Source organism: Salvelinus namaycush, chromosome 30, assembly GCF_016432855.1.
Source record: "Salvelinus namaycush isolate Seneca chromosome 30, SaNama_1.0, whole genome shotgun sequence".
In the NCBI taxonomy this organism is placed as follows: Eukaryota; Metazoa; Chordata; class Actinopteri; order Salmoniformes; family Salmonidae; genus Salvelinus; species Salvelinus namaycush.
This window is the reverse complement of record NC_052336.1, coordinates 28,212,712-28,232,058: the sequence shown is the minus strand read 5'-3', so window position 1 is coordinate 28,232,058 and position 19,347 is coordinate 28,212,712. Positions and strand designations below refer to the sequence as shown.

The 19,347-nt window shown below is 43.0% G+C and overlaps 2 protein-coding genes across 3 annotated transcripts in view; both read right to left on the bottom strand.

Moving 5' to 3' along the window:
* The window catches only part of LOC120025146 (DNA damage-binding protein 1-like), a 28,329-nt gene extending 16,623 nt beyond the window's left edge, over window positions 1-11,706 (bottom strand). The window contains exons 1-9 of one of the 2 annotated variants that reach the window (XM_038969595.1): window positions 11,577-11,706; window positions 10,468-10,616; window positions 10,076-10,192; window positions 9,698-9,919; window positions 9,277-9,391; window positions 8,938-9,035; window positions 8,598-8,756; window positions 8,057-8,140; window positions 3,816-4,035 (exon numbers count right to left, since the gene is read on the bottom strand). In XM_038969595.1, the coding sequence (XP_038825523.1) occupies window positions 3,816-4,035; window positions 8,057-8,140; window positions 8,598-8,756; window positions 8,938-9,035; window positions 9,277-9,391; window positions 9,698-9,919; window positions 10,076-10,192; window positions 10,468-10,616; window positions 11,577-11,637 (1,225 nt within the window). In that variant the 5' untranslated portion in view covers window positions 11,638-11,706. Of the gene's footprint in view, window positions 1-3,815; window positions 4,036-8,056; window positions 8,141-8,597; window positions 8,757-8,937; window positions 9,036-9,276; window positions 9,392-9,697; window positions 9,920-10,075; window positions 10,193-10,467; window positions 10,617-11,406; window positions 11,509-11,576 lie in introns of those variants that run through there. The other variant, XM_038969596.1, reaches the window with a different exon arrangement.
* A 2,030-nt stretch (window positions 11,707-13,736) lies between these two features.
* On the bottom strand, window positions 13,737-15,786 carry LOC120025086 (transmembrane protein 138). The gene is made up of 4 exons (XM_038969521.1): window positions 15,659-15,786; window positions 15,233-15,404; window positions 14,227-14,302; window positions 13,737-13,855 (listed from the first exon to the last, which is right to left on the bottom strand). Exons 1-4 carry the CDS (start codon window positions 15,784-15,786, stop codon window positions 13,737-13,739), a joined length of 495 nt encoding a protein of 164 aa, XP_038825449.1.
* Between the last annotated feature and the right edge of the window lie 3,561 nt (window positions 15,787-19,347).

The following is a 19,347-nucleotide window of genomic DNA, read 5'->3' as shown; positions in this document are numbered from 1 at the left end:
GCAAACAACAGAAAATGTTTCAAAGTATTTTGCAACAGAAAACAATAATGAGATTCTTATTTGGACTACTATTGGATTAAGTCCAGGTAGTCCCTCCCGGTTCTAATCTGTTTTCTTCCATTTAGGTGCCTAGTGAACAGGACCCTGAACTAGAAAGGAGTCAACGCTGTAGCTTAATTGATCTGTGCCGTGGCCACAGTCCTGGTGGGCCCCGATAGTTTCTTAAGGTTTTTGTTCTCTATCTGGGCCTCATTGATTGCCCAAGTAAACTAATTGCGTCTCATCAGCGTGTTCACGAGTAAGAGGCCGATAAAAAAAGAAAAACGACAATCATAAACGGCAAAGATTATTCAGATGCAAACAATATGGAGAAAATCCCACTGAAGCCCCATTTCCATTGGCACTTTGAAGTCAACCCGGGTTGGGCTGGCCTTGGTGGGTTAGCTCAAATTGCATTTCCCCTGCCTGCAGAAATGATGTCATGTTGCTAGGTAGCCAATATGTGACTGCAGCTGGTTTCGCTAATGTTGCTAGCTAGCATGACGTTGAAGAATTTAATTCACCCTCACCATGCTGTAACTAACATTATCCCATACTCCTGACAGTGCCAGCCAGACTCAGAGCCATGTATTTAGCTTGCTGATGTTAGCTAGCTAGCTAAACGGTTAGTGTCTTCGCTAGCATAACAGGCTAGCCTCTTAGATGTAATGGGAAAATGTAGATTTCCGCATAAATCGACATACCCAAAAGTAACTGCTATTCATGTGTAATTACATGATTCTGACGTGCCAAAACTTGGGTTTATTTGGGAAAAAGACATCGGGGAGATGAGGAAATTATTAAATTATTAGAAGATAGGAGTTACATAGTTCAGAATACACAAGATCAAGCACACACAAAATAAAAAAAATATTTTGAAACTAATCTTTCATTGACAAGCTATAAGTGAATTATTGATGCCCAAAGCTGGAATAACATCACATGGCTTCCACAACATGTGAACAATATCAGAAGAAAATGGGATTGATAGACCTAATGAGAAATGGGCAGATATCTTAGTAAGTGGTGTCAGGTGTGGTCACGGGACATTTCCAAGTGTCCCTAAACCTCTCCAAAGTGGCACATCTGTAAATGAGATAATTCCTGTGCTATTACATATTTGCAATCCCTAACTGCTATTTGTTAAGTATAAAAACACAATTGCTACCATATCAACCTCACTCAAACATTGTGGTGATGTTATGTGGTATCAAGGGTACAAGTGTCCGAATGTGGTAATTGTACTGTTTTGGCACACTGGATGTGCCCAAAAGCGATTGTTCACTATAGAAAACTACATTTCTAGAACAGCAACCTCTCTTAAACATTGTGGTGGTGTCAAGGGACATACAGAGGATATCCAAGTGTTTATCATATTTTTCATAAACAAAGATAGTCACTCGGACATTCGATGTTGCCATTAAGTCATTCATCATCAGATACCATTGGCAATAGGCTACATTTGTTCCTACCAACTTAAGGATTAATGTCACACCCCACAAGTAACTATAGCTCAAACACAGGCCAAATCGAAGCTTATCTTGTAAGATGTTTGCTGTTAGGTTAAAACGTTGTGTGAAATCAATATTTTGGGGCTGGTGATCAATAACGGTAGGTCACAGACAGACAAAAAAAGACATCCTCGTGATCTGTGGAGTCCCAGCTTTCGGTGTGAATCAACAAATTCCGTGTGCATTTCGTTAATGCTTCACAACTCTAACCGGATTGTAGGTAGCAACCATCTTGAAATTAGGTCATCGGCACAGCCTGCCCTTATACATTCGTATGCTCATATATGGTAGTTTTTTTTATTTCACCTTTATTTAACCAGGTAGGCAAGTTGAGAACAAGTTCTCATTTACAATTGCGACCTGGCCAAGATAAAGCAAAGCAGTTCGACACATACAACAACACAGAGTTACACATGGAGTAAAACAAATATACAGTCAATAATACAGTAGAAAAATAAGTCTATATACAATGTGAGCAAATGAGGTGAGATAAGGGAGGTTAAGGCAAAAAAAGGCCATGGTGGCAAAGTAAATACAATAGAGCAAGTAAAACACTGGAATGGTAGATTTGCAGTGGAAGAATGTGCAAGGTAGAGATAGAAATAATGGGGTGCAAAGGAGCAAAATAAATAAATACAGTAGGGGGAGAGGTAGTTGTTTGGGCTAAATTATAGATGGGCTATGTACAGGTGCAGTAATCTGTGAGCTGCTCTGACAGCTGGTGCGTAAAGCTAGTGAGGGAGATAAGTGTTTCCAGTTTCAGAGATTTTTGTAGTTCATTCCAGTCATTGTCAGCAGAGAACTGGAAGGAGAGGCAGCCAAAGGAAGATTTGGTTTTGGGGGTGACCAGAGAGATATACCTGCTGGAGCGCGTGCTACAGGTGGGTGCTGCTATGGTGACCAGCGAGCTGAGATAAGGGGGGACTTTACCTAGCAGGGTCTTGTAGATGACCTGGAGCCAGTGGGTTTGGCGAGTATGAAGCGAGGGCCAGCCTACGAGAGCGTACAGGTCGCAGTGGTGGGTAGTATTTGGGGCTTTGGTGACAAAACGGATGGCACTGTGATAGACTGCATCCAATTTATTGAGTAGGGTGTTGGAGGCTATTTTGTAAATGACATCGTCGAAGTCGAGGATCGGTAGGATGGTCAGTTTTACAAGGGTATGTTTGGCAGCATGAGTGAAGGATGCTTTGTTGCGAAATAGGAAGCCAATTCTAGATTTAACTTTGGATTGGAGATGTTTGATGTGAGTCTGGAAGGAGAGTTTACAGTCTAACCAGACACCTAGGTATTTGTAGTTGTCCACATATTCTAAGTCAGAACCGTCCAGAGTAGTGATGTTGGACGGGCGGGCAGGTAGTGATCGGTTGAAGAGCATGCATTTAGTTTTACTTGTATTTAAGAGCAATTGGAGTCAGTAGTAAGTCACAGTAGTAAGACACACCAATGATTTTAAGGCACAGATCAATAGCCAAGATACTCAGCTTTCCGCAGACACCCTGCCTTTGCAGATAGGGGCTACCGTTCTAATACCAGACTGAATTACATTTAAAAAATCTAATAGGGTCCCCAAATATATGGGATTTACATACAAGAGGCTAGCTAGCTAGCTTAATTCCAACCTTGCTTACCATGGCATTGGCTATTAGCTAGCTAGCTAACCAAGCAAACCAGACGACAGGTTTGATATGATGTAGCTAACGAACATTAAATATGACCTGATCAGCTAAAATTCCTGCTAGCACACGTTAGCTAGTTTCAACTGATTTGCAAGCTAATGCTTTAGGTAGCTGGCATTCTAGGGCTGACTGTTCTCCTAAAAGTTTGTGTTGTGCAAAAATGAATGAAGGATCCAGCTATGGTGGTAACTCGTGTCATGTCTGACTACTGCATGTCCATGTGCTAGCTGACAGCAACAAGCCCAGACAAGCTAGCTAAATGTTGCGTCAGCATCCAGCAGTGATCAGCTTGGTGGTTGTGTAGTAACGGCGTCACCAGCCCGGATTCTAATTGAGCTGGCACCAGTTGTGAAACTGGGCTGGCCTGGGTTTCCCTCCACCCAGCTTGAATTTGACAATTCCATTCAAGCCAGCTCGAATTTGGCCCTAATTTATCAGAGGTAGAGGAACTACCATATATTGCTTATACCAATTCAACTCCTTCAGATCTTCAACTGTCCAGGGGGATAGGGGCTAAGGGTTGATTGGGTAATTGTCCAGAGAGCAGCGCCCCCCCCCCATAGGGCCCAGAAGCCCTCCTACTGACCTTTGATCCCTGGCAGGTCGATGCTGGCGTGCTCGTGGATCCCGATACCATTCCGGATGATCCTGAGGGAGCCCTCCTTGAACGCTCCAGAGCAGGTGACCAGCTGGCCCTGTCCCTGTCTCTCCAGGTCCACCACACACATGTCCACGATGGGCCCCAGGTTGGTGAAGGTCTCCATCACCGCCACGTACGACCCTGAGTCGTTACTGTCCACATTGAGCTGGAGGGGAATAATCATTTCCATTACAAGCCATAACAATAATGTGACAACTCCAGATAAATAACAAGTGGACTTTGACCATACTTATTTTTCTTTGAAACAAAGGGGATGATGTCCACCACTCAGTACAGAAAAAAATAGTGATGCTTGCTTATCCTTTCTTATACTCTTGAATTTCAAAACTGGTTTGATCTGTACCTTTCGATTACTGGGCAATTTTTATGTTACCTTTATTTAACCAGGTAGGCCAGTTGATAACAACTTCTCAATTACATATGCTACCTGGCCAAGATAAAGCAAAGCAGTGCGACAAAAACAACACAGAGTTACACATGGAATAAACAAACATACAGTCAATAACGCAATAGAGAAAATCTGTATACAGTGTGTGCAAATGAAGTAAGGAGGTAAGGCAATAAATAGGCCATAATGGCGAAGTAATTATAATTTAGCAATTAAACACTGGAGTGATAAATGTTCAGATGAGGATGTGTAAGTAGAAATACTGGTGTGCAAAAGGGCAGAAAAACAAAACAAATATGGGGATGAGGTAGGTAGTTGGTTGGATGGGCTATTTACAGATGGGCTGTGTACAGCTGCAGTGATCGGTAAGCTGCTCTGACAGCTGATGCTTAAAGTTAGTGAGTGAGATATGAGTCTCCAATAAAGGTCGACCGATTAATCGGAATGACCGATTAATTAGGGCCGATTTCAAGTTTCCATAACAATCGGAAATCGATATTTTTGTACACCGACTTGGCCGAATTTGAAAAATACATTTTTTACACCGTTAATTAACTAGGCAAGTCAGTTAAGAACACATTCTTATTTTCAATGACGGCCTAGGTGGGTTAACTGCCTTGTTCAGGGGCAGAACGACTGATTTTTACCTTGTCAGATCGGGGATTCGATCTTGCAACCTTCCGGTTACTAGTTCAACGCTCTAACCACCTGCCTTACATTGCACTCCATGAGGAGCCTGCGTGGCAGGCTGACTACCTGTTACGCGAGGGCAGCAAGAAGCCAAGGTAAGTTGCTAGCTAGCATTAAACTTATCTTATAAAAAACAATCAACCTTAACATAATCACTAGTTAACTACACATGGTTGATGATATTACTAGTTTATCTAGCGTGTCCTGTGTTGCAAATAATCGATGCGGTGCCTGTTAATTTCTCACAGCCTACTTCGCCAAACGGGTGATGATATAGCACTGTCGTTGCACCAAACCTAACCATAAACATCAATGCCTTTCTTTAAAATCAATACACAAGTATATATTTTTTAAACCTGCATATTTAGTTAATATTGCCTGCTAACATGAATTTATTTTAACTAGGGAAATTGTGTCACTTCTTGCGTTCCGTGCAAGCAGTCAGGGTATATGTAGCAGTTTGGGCCACCTGGCTCGTTGCGAACTGTGTGAAGTCCATTTATTCCTAACAAAGACCGTAATTAATTTGCCAGAATTTTACATAATTATGACATAACATTGAAGGTTGTACAATGTAACAGCAATATTTAGACTTAGGGATGACACTCGTTAGATAAAATACGGAACGGTTCCGTATTTCACTGAAAGAATAAACGTTTTGTTTTCTAAAATGATAGTTTCTGGATTCGACCATATTAATGACCAAAGGCTCGTATTTCTGTGTTATTATGTTATAATTAAGTCTATGATTTGATATTTGATAGAGCAGTCTGACTGAGCGATGGTAGGCAGCAGCACGCTCGTAAGCATTCATTCAAACAGCACTTTCATGCGTTTGCCAGCAGCTCTTCGCAATGCTTAAAATATTGAGCTGTTTATGACTTCAAGCCTATCAACTCCCGAGATTAGGCTGGTGTAACCGATGTGAAATGGCTAGCTAGTTAGCGGGGTGCGCACTAATAGCGTTTCAATCGGTGACGTCACTCGCTCCGAGTGGAGCGATAGGTAGCGATGCTTTGAGGGTGGCTGTTGTCGATGTGTTCCTGGTTCGAGCCCAGGTAGTGGCGAGGAGAGGGATGGAAGCTATACTGTTACACAGGCAATACTAAAGTGCCTATAAGAATATCCAATAGTCAAAGGTATATGAAATACAAATGGTATAGAGAGAAATAGTCCTATAATTCCTATAATAACTACAACCTAAAACTTCTAACCTGGGAATATTGAAGACTCATGTTAAAAGGAACCACCAGCTTTCATATGTTCTCATGTTCTGAGCAAGGAACTTAAACGTTAGCTTTTTTACATGGCACATATTGCACTTTTACTTTCTTCTCCAACACTTTGTTTTTGCATTATTTAAACCAAATTGAACATGTTTCATTATTTATTTGAGGCTAAATTGATTTTATTGCTCTATTATATTAAGTTAAAATAAGTGTTCATTCAGTATCGTTGTAATTGTCATTATTACAAATAAATACTTTTTAAAAATCGGCCGATTAATCGTTATCGGCTTTTTGTGGTCCTACAATAATCGGTATCGGTGTTGAAAAATCATAATCGGTCGACCTCTAGTCTCCAACTTCAGTGATTTTTGCAATTCGTTCCAGTCATTGGCAGCAGAGAGCTGGAATTAAAGGCGGCCAAAGGAGGTGTTGGCTTTGGGGATGACCAGTGAAATATACCTGCTGGAGCGCGTGCTACGGGTGGGTGTTGCTATGGTGAGCAGTGAGCTGAGATAAGGCGGCGATTAACCTAGCAAAGACTTATAGATGACCTGGAGCCAGTGGGTTTGGCGACGAATATGTAGCGAGGACCAGCCAACGAGAGCATACAGGTCGCAGTGGTGGGTAGTATATGGGGCTTTGGTGAAAAAACGGATGGCACTGTGATAGCAAATTGGATGCAGTCTGAGTAGAGTGTTGGAGACTATTTTGTAAATGACATCGCTGAAGTCAAGGATCGGTAGGATAGTCAGTTTTACGAGGGTGTTTGGCAGCATGAGTGAAGGAGGCTTTGTTGCGTAATAGGAAGCCGAATCTAGATTTAATTTTGGATTGGAGATGCTTAATGTGAGTCTGGAAGGAGAGTTTACAGTCTAACCAGACACCTCGGTATTTATAGTTGTCGACATATTCTATGTCAGAACCATCCAGAGTAGTGATGCTAGTCAGGCGGGCGGGTGCGGGCAGCGATCGGTTGAAGAGCATGCATTTTGTTTTACTTGCATTTAAGAGCAGTTGGAGGCCACAGAAGGAGTGTTGTGTGGCATTGAAGCTCGTTTGGAGGTTAGTTAACACAGTGTCCAAAGAAAGACCAGATGTGTACAGAATGGTGTCGACTACGTAGAGGTGGATCAAATAATCACCAGCAGCAAAAGCGACATCATTGATATATACAGAGAAAAGAGTTGGCCCGAGAATTGAACCCTGTGGCACCCCCATAAAGACTGCCAGAGTTCCGGACAACAGGCCCTCCGACTTGACACACTGAACTCTGTCTGAGAAGTAGTTGGTGAACCAGGCGAGGCAGTCATTTGAGAAACCAAGGCTGTTGAGTCTGCCAATAAGAATGCGGTGATTGACAGAGTCGAAAGCCTTGGCCAGGTCAATGAAGACGGCTACACAGTACTGTCTTTATCAATGGCGGTTATGATATCGTTTAGGACCTTGAGCGTGGCTGAGGTGCACCCGTGACCAGCTCGGAAACCAGATTGCCTAGTGGAGAAAGTACGGTGGGATTCGAAATGGTGATCAATGATCTGTTTGTTACTTGGTTTTCGAAGACTTTAGAAAAGGCAGGATGAATATAGGTCTATAACAGTTTGGGTCTAGAGTGTCTCCCCCTTTGAAGAGGGGGATGACCGCGGCCGCTTTGAATCATCCCCTTTGTTGTCTGCAAGTGCTATAGTACACTCTACCATACTCAAAAAGCACCTTGTAAAAACAGTTTTCTGGAGCTGTACAATTTTTACCCATTGGGGCACACAATTGTTTTCTTCTCATTTATGTTTTATTGTTAAAACCAACACTTTACGGGGGTTACATTCATCGAGGTGTTTCCTATATGACCGGTCCAGCCTTACCTTGACCAACTGAGAGTCACCCAGTCTGGAACCCACAAACACCACACCGTTGTCCAGGTAGGTCAAGCACTCTGCAATGGACGTCTACATGGGAGGGAGGGAGGGAGGGAGGGAGGGAGGGAGGGAGGGAGGGATGTCATCAACTTACAAAAAGTGCCCGGTGTACACTACCACATTTTTTACAATACACACTCAAGGATAATTCTGCCATTGAGACTCAATTGTGTAATGCAGAGGTTGAATGTCAAATAGGAAAGAAGCAGAGAAAATGGAGAGTTCAAGAGACATCATTGAAAGCAAGATATGAGATGACAGAGCCAGATAAAAAGAACACGAGATCATAGGGAAACAGAAAAAGCAAGAGAGACATCAGAAAGAACAACAGAGAAAGCTTTATATGGAGAGAAGGACAGATAAAAAGAAGAAAAGACAGAGACGTTGAGAGGAAATGAGACAGACCACAAAAAAAGAGAAAACAACCAGAAACACAGAGCCAGGGAGACAGACCACGAGAAAGAGACAGAAGGCCTACAACACGTACCTCTCCAAGCAGCTCGACGCGGAGGTCCTTGAGCACCACGGCCCCGTCCATCAGCTCCTCCTTCTCCAGCAGCAGCATAAACAGGCGGCCCTCCATGTCCCCCAGCAGGTAGCGCGAGCCGTTGGGGTCCACACGGTTGTGACAGACAATGGTGCTTTGCTGTTGGGGAAAAGGGAACAGAGGTGGTGGATGCGGGGAGTTTCCCTCTGATCTACGTAAAGTGCTTTGAGCATCTGGAGAAGTGACGTACTCTATATCCAATTCATCATTGCTATGAAGGTGCATGATGTTGGAAAAGAGTTGAAAGACTCTGCATTGTTTTGACTTAGGTTGACCTTACCTTGATGGTGGGAGGTGCGATGGCCAAGTATTTATCCCCGTTGTGGTAAGTGATCGATTCTTGTCCAATGATTATAGCCCCCCCAAATGGTTCTGGGACTAAAACAGATAGACAAATACATAAACCACCAAGTCAAGCGACCAACAAGGGAGTCACATTCAAATACGCTAGAAGAGGAAGAAGTAGAAGAGGACCCTTGGGCACTGCAGTTCCAGTGGAAGTGATCTTTAAACACTAATCTAAGAGTTTCGAACATCAGAATAGAGTAAATCTCATGAGGATTGGATCACGGCCCTGATGACCATTGTCTAAACCTGCCTGGACATGATATTTTCTCACCTGGGATGACCATAGAAGCCTCAGCCTCCACGTTCTCCTGTTTCCACGGCCCCTTGTTGAACTCCTTCTCCCTCAGCGACACCTCGTAGGTCTTTACATGCCGTCCCTGAGGGTCCTACAGCACAAACACACAGATACAATCAGACTGACACTCGCAGATATTCACACAACATTTCTGCTAACTAAAGCACACATTCCCCCTTTCACCGGACAAGCACTACTGTCTCATATACACATCCCCTCTGACTCCCCAATGATCTCTCAAACAGCATGAAATTCCTACTCGTGCATTCCTACTCGTGCCGCCTCAACATACACCCATATAAATGCATACACACAACCACTCCAACATTGTACCCCTTTCATCCACCACTTCCTACCTGTCCCTCCCCCACCCTATTTTACCTCCTCCCCTCCCTACCTGATAGATGAAGCAGACTGTGGGCGCCTGACAGCCGTACAGGAAGTGGACGTCGATGACCTGCAGCTCCTCCAGGCGGATGTTGAAGGCCTTGAGTTCTCGGTTCTCCCGGTCCAACGGGATCACCTTGAATAGGCCGTCGTACAGCCGCAGGCCGATCATGCGGCACTCAGGGTCTACAATGCCGATGATGCCCGTCTCCGAGGGACGCCCGATGCGGTCCTATGCAAAAATAAATAAGTTGGTCAAGTTAAGAGGAGTTTCATGGCATCCTATTGCTTCAGTCTGCAGAGTATTCCTGTTGTAGTTATGCAGAACATACTTTGATCTCCAACAGCTCAAAGACACTGGCTATGCTCATATTTATTTTTCTCCTACCTGCACGTTGCCGTGGGCGCGGGTGATGATGTCGATGCTCTCCCCATTCTGTTTGTACTCCAGGATGCAGGCGTTGTATTTGGCAGTGAGAACGAACAGCAGGTCCTTGCTTTCGCCCTGCAGTCAAAACAGACGAAAGGTTCCTCTTCAATGAAGCCAGTGAAAACATATGTCCATGTTCAAGTTCGGCATAAGTTTATATGTATGGCAGTTACAGAAAGAAACCAGGGTCTTGTTCAGAAGGGCACACCGTAGTGGAACCTTCTGCAATGTAAAACATAATTCTGTGTTCTTATTGAACAAGTTCAGGTAGTACCTCCTTGTTTCAAAATGTTTTCTCTCTATTCAAATGACTAACATGCACACACAAACATACAGGTAGTAGTACTCACTTTTGGCCTAAAGAGCTCCATGACGGCGATCTTGCCGTACATGCCCACCTCTTTGACAGGCCGGAGCCCTTCCGCTGTGACCACATAGATCTCCAGGCGTGTGTTTTTAGCTATGAGCAGATTCAGGTCCTCTGCAGAGGTGAAGTGGCCTGGAGAAGAGAGGGTGGTCTAGTCAGTCGGACTAACTTTTTCTAATAGTTAAATGAGTAGTTCTTGGGAGTGCTTTCCGTATGACTAGCAGATCTCGTTCCTGTATTTTGAAAAGGCACATTTCTGGAGTTCAAGTATTTGTTTTTCTATCTACTAGGAATACAACTGGCATACTTGTCTAGCTAAGCAGACCATTTTTACTCACTAAATATGCACTAAATTGCACTGTATTGATAGCGTGATTTATTAAATTAATAATATGGGATTTGTTTGTCAGTGTCATAATGCCTTAAATTAAGTTTTGTTTTTAATCACACGTGATTTTAACCTAGAAAGTAATAATACAGTAAATAATACATTGAATATTTTGGCAATCAAATAAATGCAGGCAGTTAAAGGATAACGTTAGCTAACTAAGTAAATTGCCCTACATTCGTAACTATGCAGTGTCCCTGATTGTATAATTTGCCAATTTATTATTTAGGTGGACATATTGACTGGCACTGCAGTGGCCTGTCTGCTACCTGTGTAATTTAGCAACACTGAAGTTCCAAACCTGTCTAAGACTCTTAGCAAACTGTTAAACAAGAAGCTAATAGCAATCCAATTGACTGACGTTAGGTAGCAAACAAATTGACATCAACAAACAGCTGAAGATAGCTAGCGTTGGCTTCAACACATCCTGGCTGAGCATGAGTACCCACTGACTCGTGCTATCTTGTGTTCACTTGAATGACAATTGATAACTAGCCATATGATATTAGTCGATGCAAACCACATGTCCCATACCGTGGATGGTTATTCAAAATTGCTATTTAATGGACTTGATAGACTTGCTGGCAAAACAATATCAAAGGGGGCCTGGCCTGCAAGTGCCTGTAGCTTGGCTTCTCGCGCGGGAGCTTAACGTTTTAGTGGATGAGGTGCGCGAAGCTAACAAGAAACAAGAACACATTTACCGGTGATGCAGGCATTGACTGCCGTCGGTTTCTGCGCTGTTACCACGTAATTATACGACATGGCGTTACAAGACAGAATAAGAACACCAGCGAAATTGTATCAGTCCTTCTCAAGTGTTGAAACCATGGATATTAAAATTATTATTAAAAAAAACAAGCGGAAGTGGATTGCTAAAAGCTCTAGATTGATATTTACTTTCACAGCGCCTCATGTGGCTCGGAAGTCGATTTGTCGTTGGTGCGTTTATTTGTATAATACGGTGCACTGTCCATCTGCATTGGACATAAGAATGTTCCATAACTTCAATTATTTGGCTTACCCCGCTGTAATATGACGTTTTTTCACATCAGTCTTTAAATTGTCAACCTCAGCAGCAGAGAGCCAAGTGACTGAGGAGGACTAGAGATCTTTCAGAGCCATGGCATTGTTGCTCACGGTTGATCAAGCAAAATGCCCCTGTAAGAGACACTTACTGTATCAACCCAAATCGATAATGGTCAAAGTGGCAGGCATTCTAGTACTGTGTGTGTGTGCACACCCAGTTAGGTTAACATAGGACTGACACCAGAGATGGTTGAGAAAGCGAGACACCTGCCTCAATTTCTTTGGGGACGGGCCACTCCGGTCTACTTATTGTTCCCGCCCCACGGATGTGGTGCCAGAAGCGAGACATTTCCCTGGCAATTTTTTTCTAGTCAGGGTGTATGGGGAGAGCAGGGAGAGGACAATAAGTAGACCAGAGCCATTGGTCTCACACGGGAAAGCATACTCACGCGAGAGAGGGAACACCCACTTACACAGAAAGGAACATTGACCATTTTTTCCAATGGTAAACTGCCTGAGTAAGACATCTTGGTTTATCCACCATCCTTGCTGACACCTTCATAAACACATGGCCTGAGGTGACATCACTGCTGTCAAAAACACTGGCCTGTGGATTGTAGGCTAAAGACTAAATCCCTGATTAATCCCAGGTATAAAAATAGATCCCTGTCTGTGGCTTCTTGAAAGCAAGCATGCGTACTGTGTATTGGTGTGTATTTTTACTGTCGAGCACTATTTATGGGGTGGGTTAGGAGAGATGTGGTGATAAATTGACTGACACATCCAGTTTTACCTTCAGTAATATATAGACTGACGTAGATCTTTAGTCCCCTATTCTGAGACATATTGTATCTGCACAGCATACATTCTATTCACCCAAATTGTTTTTGGAGATTTTGCATGCATATGACTGTTTAACGGTTTGTCTTTTTCCATCTGTTAATCCAGTGGGTTTACGTCAATGCAATGACTGCATAGGGTCATAAGAAAAAGGTAAGCTCAGTCACAATGCTGAGAGCTTGTGACGTAAATTGATGTGTCACAAATGTGTGCTTATGCTGAGCGCATGTGTGTGCATACTGAGCACAGACACGGTTTATCAGTGTATGTACTGTCTGGGTTTTGTTTAATACATTTGTACAAAAAGCAGGAAAAAAGTAAGCATTTTAAACACATAAAACATTATTGGTTTTTCTTTTCCAGTCATCTTCACAAGAAAATCTGGCACACAAACTCACAAATCATCCCACATGAAAAACAACACATAATAATTACATTGATAGATGACACAGACAAACCTAGTTTCAAAGTGTGAAAAAAACAACTTGTTGTGTCAATGTCACATCAAACTATGAGTTCCCACATGTTAGCATCAAAGTCATCTTGGTATAACATTCTGTCCATTAATCAAGGCCCTAAACCAGTTTGCCTGTACATCTGGCTTGATCTGTAAAGTGGCTTGCTGTATCCAAGCAGAATCACATTTTTGACCCTCCTTGTTAAAGTTGTCCCATGTCTGATAGAGCACAGAGGTCTTCCCTCTGGTTTTCCCCTCCATATTAGCTCAGGCCTGTGCACTGAAGCGTCTATTTCAGCTCTGCACGCACTGTAGCAGTGTCTCTCTGTGTCCTGTAGCAGTGTCTCTCTGTGTCCTGTAGCAGTGTCTCTCTGTGTCCTGTAGCAGTGTCTCTCTGTGTCCTGTAGCAGTGTCTCTCTGTGTCCTGTAGCAGTGTCTCTCTGTGTCCTGTAGCAGTGTCTCTCTGTGTCCGCGGGACGGGGAGGGGTTTATTTTGGATCTGTCCATACCAGTTTCATGTCCACACATTGCTCTTTGCTCACTGGCGGGCCCTGGCATTGGCAAAGGCGTCTCTGAGCCAAGGCGAGTCTTCATAGAGCCGAGGGTCACCCAGGTACTCTGTGGTGCGCTTGTAGAAGTAGTAGTACAACACGGACGCTGCACACAAACACACATCACACGCCAATGAAACACTGAAGTCATTTGGTTTTGAAACAGAAAAGACAACAAACAATAAATCCTCTTAACCAATTAGGAGATAAAGGGAATGAAAATCAGACCCATATGGCACTCAAGGGTCAACTTGGTACCTATCTACTACGCTATATCAATAAACAGTATGAGAGCTGGGTGTGCGTGTGTTTGTGCATGGCTGATGTAGTACTACCCACCTTCAATAAGTATTTGCCATGTAGCACTGATCTCCACCTTATTTGATTCAATGAAGGCACCCAAGATGGATTGCATTTCAGGCCTAAAAGGTTTCCTAAAATGCGTTTCAGTAAGTGTGTGATCAAAGACAGCCTCACCTATTCTTTGGAAGACAAAAAGCACTTGGAGACCATCAGTCCACACATAGCGGTTTGATTTTAGCCAGCGTAGATTCTGCAGAGATAGACACAACCCAATACACCATACAGTTTGAGGGATAGCATTCTTTCACTAAAACATATAATAAACCATAATTTGATAGTAAATTACAATACACATGTAATAAACGATTCGGAGGCCTACAGAAAACTTGAAGCCATTAAGCTCGTCAAGGACTCTGGTCAACTGAGCCACGGACTATTCACTCCATTACCACCTGGCAAGCGGTATCGGAGCATCGGGTCTCAGAACAACAGGCTTTGAGACAGCTACTACCACCAGGCCATCAGACTGCTGAACAGCTAATCCTAGCTGTCTGCCTGCACAGACCTGCACCTTAGAGACTATTTTCACCTCAAAGATGATCTGCACTTTAGAGATTATTTGCACTGATTACCCACACATCCAACCCTTACACAAAAAACGTACACACAAACACATCCATAAACACACACACTTGACATTTGTACATTTGAGTCATTTAGCAGACACTCTTATCCAGAGTGACATACAGTTAGTGATGGTGGGACAGCCACATATGGTGGGACAATCACATATCTCAGTCATATCTCAATCATAGTAAATACATTTTACCTCAATAAAGTAGCTAATCACAAAGTCGGTGCTAGTAGGGGGGAAGAAAGTCAAGTGCATCACACACAGTCAACGCTGCTGTTCTATTAAATACCATTTATTCCACTGCTAGACCAAGTCCCTCACTGCCCACTTTATATTTGTAAATGCAGTGTAAATACAGTCCATTATTACTATGCATATTATTTCTCTTACTTTTTATTTATGACTTGACTCTTTTTGTTGTTGATATTGACTAATGTACTGCATTGAGGGAGCCAACACATAATCATTTCGCTGCACCTTTCATACCTGCTGTAAACTGTGTATGTGACGAATAAACTTTGATTTTAAGTGACACACACAGCGTACCATGATCCAGGAGTGTAGGGAGATGCTGAGGGTCAGGTAGAGGGCAGAGAGCAGCAGCAGGGCCCTGAAGCGCTCCAGCAGCAAGGACACCAGGCCCACCTGGAACACGTAGGTGTTGAACAGCATCAGCAGAATGATGATCAGGTTAAACAGGATGGCTATGTCCTGGATACTGAGAGAGAGAGAGAGAGAGAGAGAGAGAGAGGAGCTTCCATTTAGTTACAGTTACGTTAAATGAATGAAGACACACAAATGAACACACTGAACACACTGTGCTCAGGGACCAGAGTTGAGAAACACTGCTTTTTACATTGTGTCAATCCCCCTTTTCTCCCACCCTTTCTACCTCTTAAATGAAGAAGCTTTAAATAATGAATTTACATCAGAGTCTACCCCCTGGCTTTCCCATCCTTCCCCGCGTCTTACATGAAGAGCACCAGCTGGACGACGGGCGCGGCCCTCAGCAGCTCGCTGAAGGAGTTGACGAACAGGTCAAAGGTCAACAGGCTCAGCTGGATCAGCAGCACCAGGGAGTAGTTGTTGGTCTGCAGCATCTCCGGGCCGAAGGCTGGGCGCCCGGGCTGTGTGTGGCTCCGAGCAGGATCCAAGGTGGCGAACATTCACACACACATGCAGACAGGAAAACATACACACTAACTATACAGACACAGGTGCACACATGCAGAAGTGCCAGCTGCCAGCTGCCGGCTTGAGCCTCTCCACGGCAGCTTGATGTGTCCAATATATCTATTTATGTAGAGCAGATGGCGGTGCAGTGTGTTTGTTGTTCCTAATTAAGGACTATTCCACTGACTGAGGAGCTCGGAGGCCTGCTGTCGGCCAGAGACATTGGAAGAGCTCTCTGAAAATGCTATTGCTAGCTATCAGCATGTTGAAAGTGGAGAGGGTCTTTCCAGCCCAAAAGAATAGTTCCAGCCCACAGTAAAATCGTTGTAGCACACAGTTCCTTATGGCATGGTGTTAGCTTTGAACACCTACAGGCAAAGGTGACAGTCGCTTTCCAATAGGGTGTTCTACCCGCATCACCTTTCTACTGGCTGTAAATCCATTCCACAGCTACATTCAACAGAGACTCTGTAGTAGAGAAAAACAGAATGAGCAGAGAGTAAACAATATACAGTGGTAAAAAAATAAATCATCAGTAATACCTTAAACAGCAGAATGAAATTATATAGGTAGAGTTTTTATATATATATATATATATATATAAGGAGAATGGAAATCTATCCTCCTTCCCAGATGTTTTTTGTGGAAATAGTGTGAGAAGAAGACAAGTGAGTGTAGTCAGCTCAGCTATCCCCACTGAGACCGTGTCTTTGCCTCGACCTAGCTTGGGCAAACCTAAACATGGCGGTGTTCGCCTTAGCAATCTCACTGGAATAAAGACCTCCTCCATTCCTGCCATTATTGAAAGAGATTGTGATACTTCACATCTCAAAATAGGGCTACTTCATTTTAGATCCCTCACTTCCAAGGCAGTTATAGTCAATGAGCTAATCACTGATCATAATCTTGATGTGATTGGCCTGACTGAAACATGGCTTAAGTCTGATGACTTTACTATGTTAAATGAGGCCTCACCTCCTGGTTATATTAGTGACCATATCCCCCGCGCATCCCGCAAAGGCGGAGGTGTTGCTAACATTTACAATAACAATTTTTTTTTTTAAATGTAAAAAATACGTTTGTCTTTTGAGCTTCTAGTCAGGAAATCTATGCAGCCTACTCAATCACTAATTATAGCTACTGTTTACAGGCCTCCTGGGTCATATACAGCGTTCCTCACTGAGTTCCTATCGGACCTTGTAGTCATGGCAGATAATATTCAAATTTTTGGTGACTTTAATATTCACATGGAAAAGTCCACAGACCCACTCCAAAAGGCTTTCGGAGCCATCATCGACTCAATGGGTTTTGTCCAACATGTCTCCGGACCTACTCACTGCCACAGTCATACTCTGGACCTAGTTATGTCCCGTGGAATAAATGTTGTGGATCTTAATGTTTTTCCTCATAATCCTGGACTATCGGATTACCATTTTATTACGTTTGCAATCGCAACAAATAATGTGCTCTGACCCAAACCAAGGATCATCAAAAGTCGTGCTATAAATTCTCGGACAACCCAAAGATTCCTAGATTCCCTTCCAGACTCCCTCCACCTACCTAAGGACGTCAGAGTACAAAACTAAGTTAACCACCTAACTGAGGAACTCAATTTAACCTTGCCATAAGAAACTAGCTCCCTGGTATACAGAAAATACCCGAGCTCTGAAGCAAGCATCCAGAAAATTGGAACCGAAATGACGCTACACCAAACTAGAAGTCTTCCGACTAGCTTGGAAAGACAGTACCGTGCAGTATCGAAGAGCCCTCACTGCTGCTCGATCATCCTATTTTTCCAACTTAAATCGAGGAAAATAAGAACAATCCCAAATTTATTTTTGATACTGTCGCAAAGCTAACTAAAAGCAAGCCTTCCCCAAGAGAGGATGGCTTTCACTTCACCAGTGATAAATTCATTAACTTCTTTGAGAAAAAGATCATGATCATTAGAAAGCAAATTACGGAATCCTCTTTAAATCTGCGTATTCCTCCAAAGCTCAGTTGTCCTGAGTCTGCACAACTCTGCCAAGACCTAGGATCAAGGGAGACACTCAAGTGTTTTAGTACTATATCTCTTGACACATTGATGAAAGTAATCATGGCCTCTAAACCTTCAAGCTGCATACTGGACCCTATTCCAACTAAACTACTGAAAGAGCTGCTTCCTGTGCTTCGCCATCCTATGTTGAACATAATAAACAGCTCTCTATCCACCGGATGTGTACCAAACTCACTAAAAGTGGCAGTAATAAAGCCTCTCTTGAAAAAGCTAAACCTTGACCCAGAAAATATTAAAAACTATCGGCCTATATCAAATCTCCCATTCCTCTCAAAAATGTTAGAAAAAGCTGTTGCACAGCAACTCACTGCCTTCCCGAAGACAAACAATGTATACGAAACGCTTCAATCTGGTTTTATACCCCATCATAGCACTGAGACTGCACTTGTGAAGGTGGTAATTACCTTTTAATGGCGTCAGACCGAGGCTCTGCATCTGTCCTCGTGCTCCTAGACCTTAGTGCTGCTTTTGATACCATCGATTACCACATTCTTTTGGAGAGATTGTTAACACAAATTGGTCTACACGGACAAGTTCCGGCCTGGTTTAGATCTTATCTGTCGGAAAGATATCAGTTTGTCTCTGTGGATGGTTTGTCCTCGGACAAATCAACTGTAAATTTCGGTTTTCCTCAAGGCTCCATTTTAGGACCACTACTGTTTTCACTATATATTTTACCTCTTGGTGAAGTGATTCGGAAACATAATGTTAACTTTCACTGCTATGCGGATGACACACAGCTGTACATTTCGATGAAACATGCTAAAGCCCCAAAATGTCCCTCCCTGGAAGCCTGTGTTTCAGACATAAGGAAGTGGATGGCGGCAAACGTTCTACTTTTAAACTCGGACAAAACAGAGATGCTTGTTCTAGGTCCCAAGAAACAAAGATATCTTCTGTTGGATCTGACAATTAATCTTGACGGTTGTACAGTCGTCTCAAATAAAACTGTGAAGGACCTCTGCGTTACTCTGGACTCTGATATCTCTTTTGACAAACATATCAAGACTGTTTCAAGGACATCTTTTTTAACATTGCAAAAATCTGAAACTTTCTGTCCATTTTTCTGCAGAAAAATTTATCCATTCATTTGTCACTTCTAGGTTAGACTACTGCAATGCTCTACTTTCTGGATACCTGGATAAAGCACTAAATAAACTTCAGTTTAGAATCTTGACTAGAACCCAAAAATGTGATCATATTACTCCAGTGCTAGCTTATCTACACTGGCTTCCTGTTAAGGCATGGTCTGATTAAGGTTTTACTGCTAACCTACAAAGCATTACATGGGCTTGCTCCTACCTATCTTTCCGATTTGGTCCTGCCATACATACCTACACGTACGTTACGGTCACAATACGCAGGCCTCCTTACTGTCCCTAGAATTTCTAAGCAAACAGCTGGAGGCAGGACTTTCTCCTATAGAGCT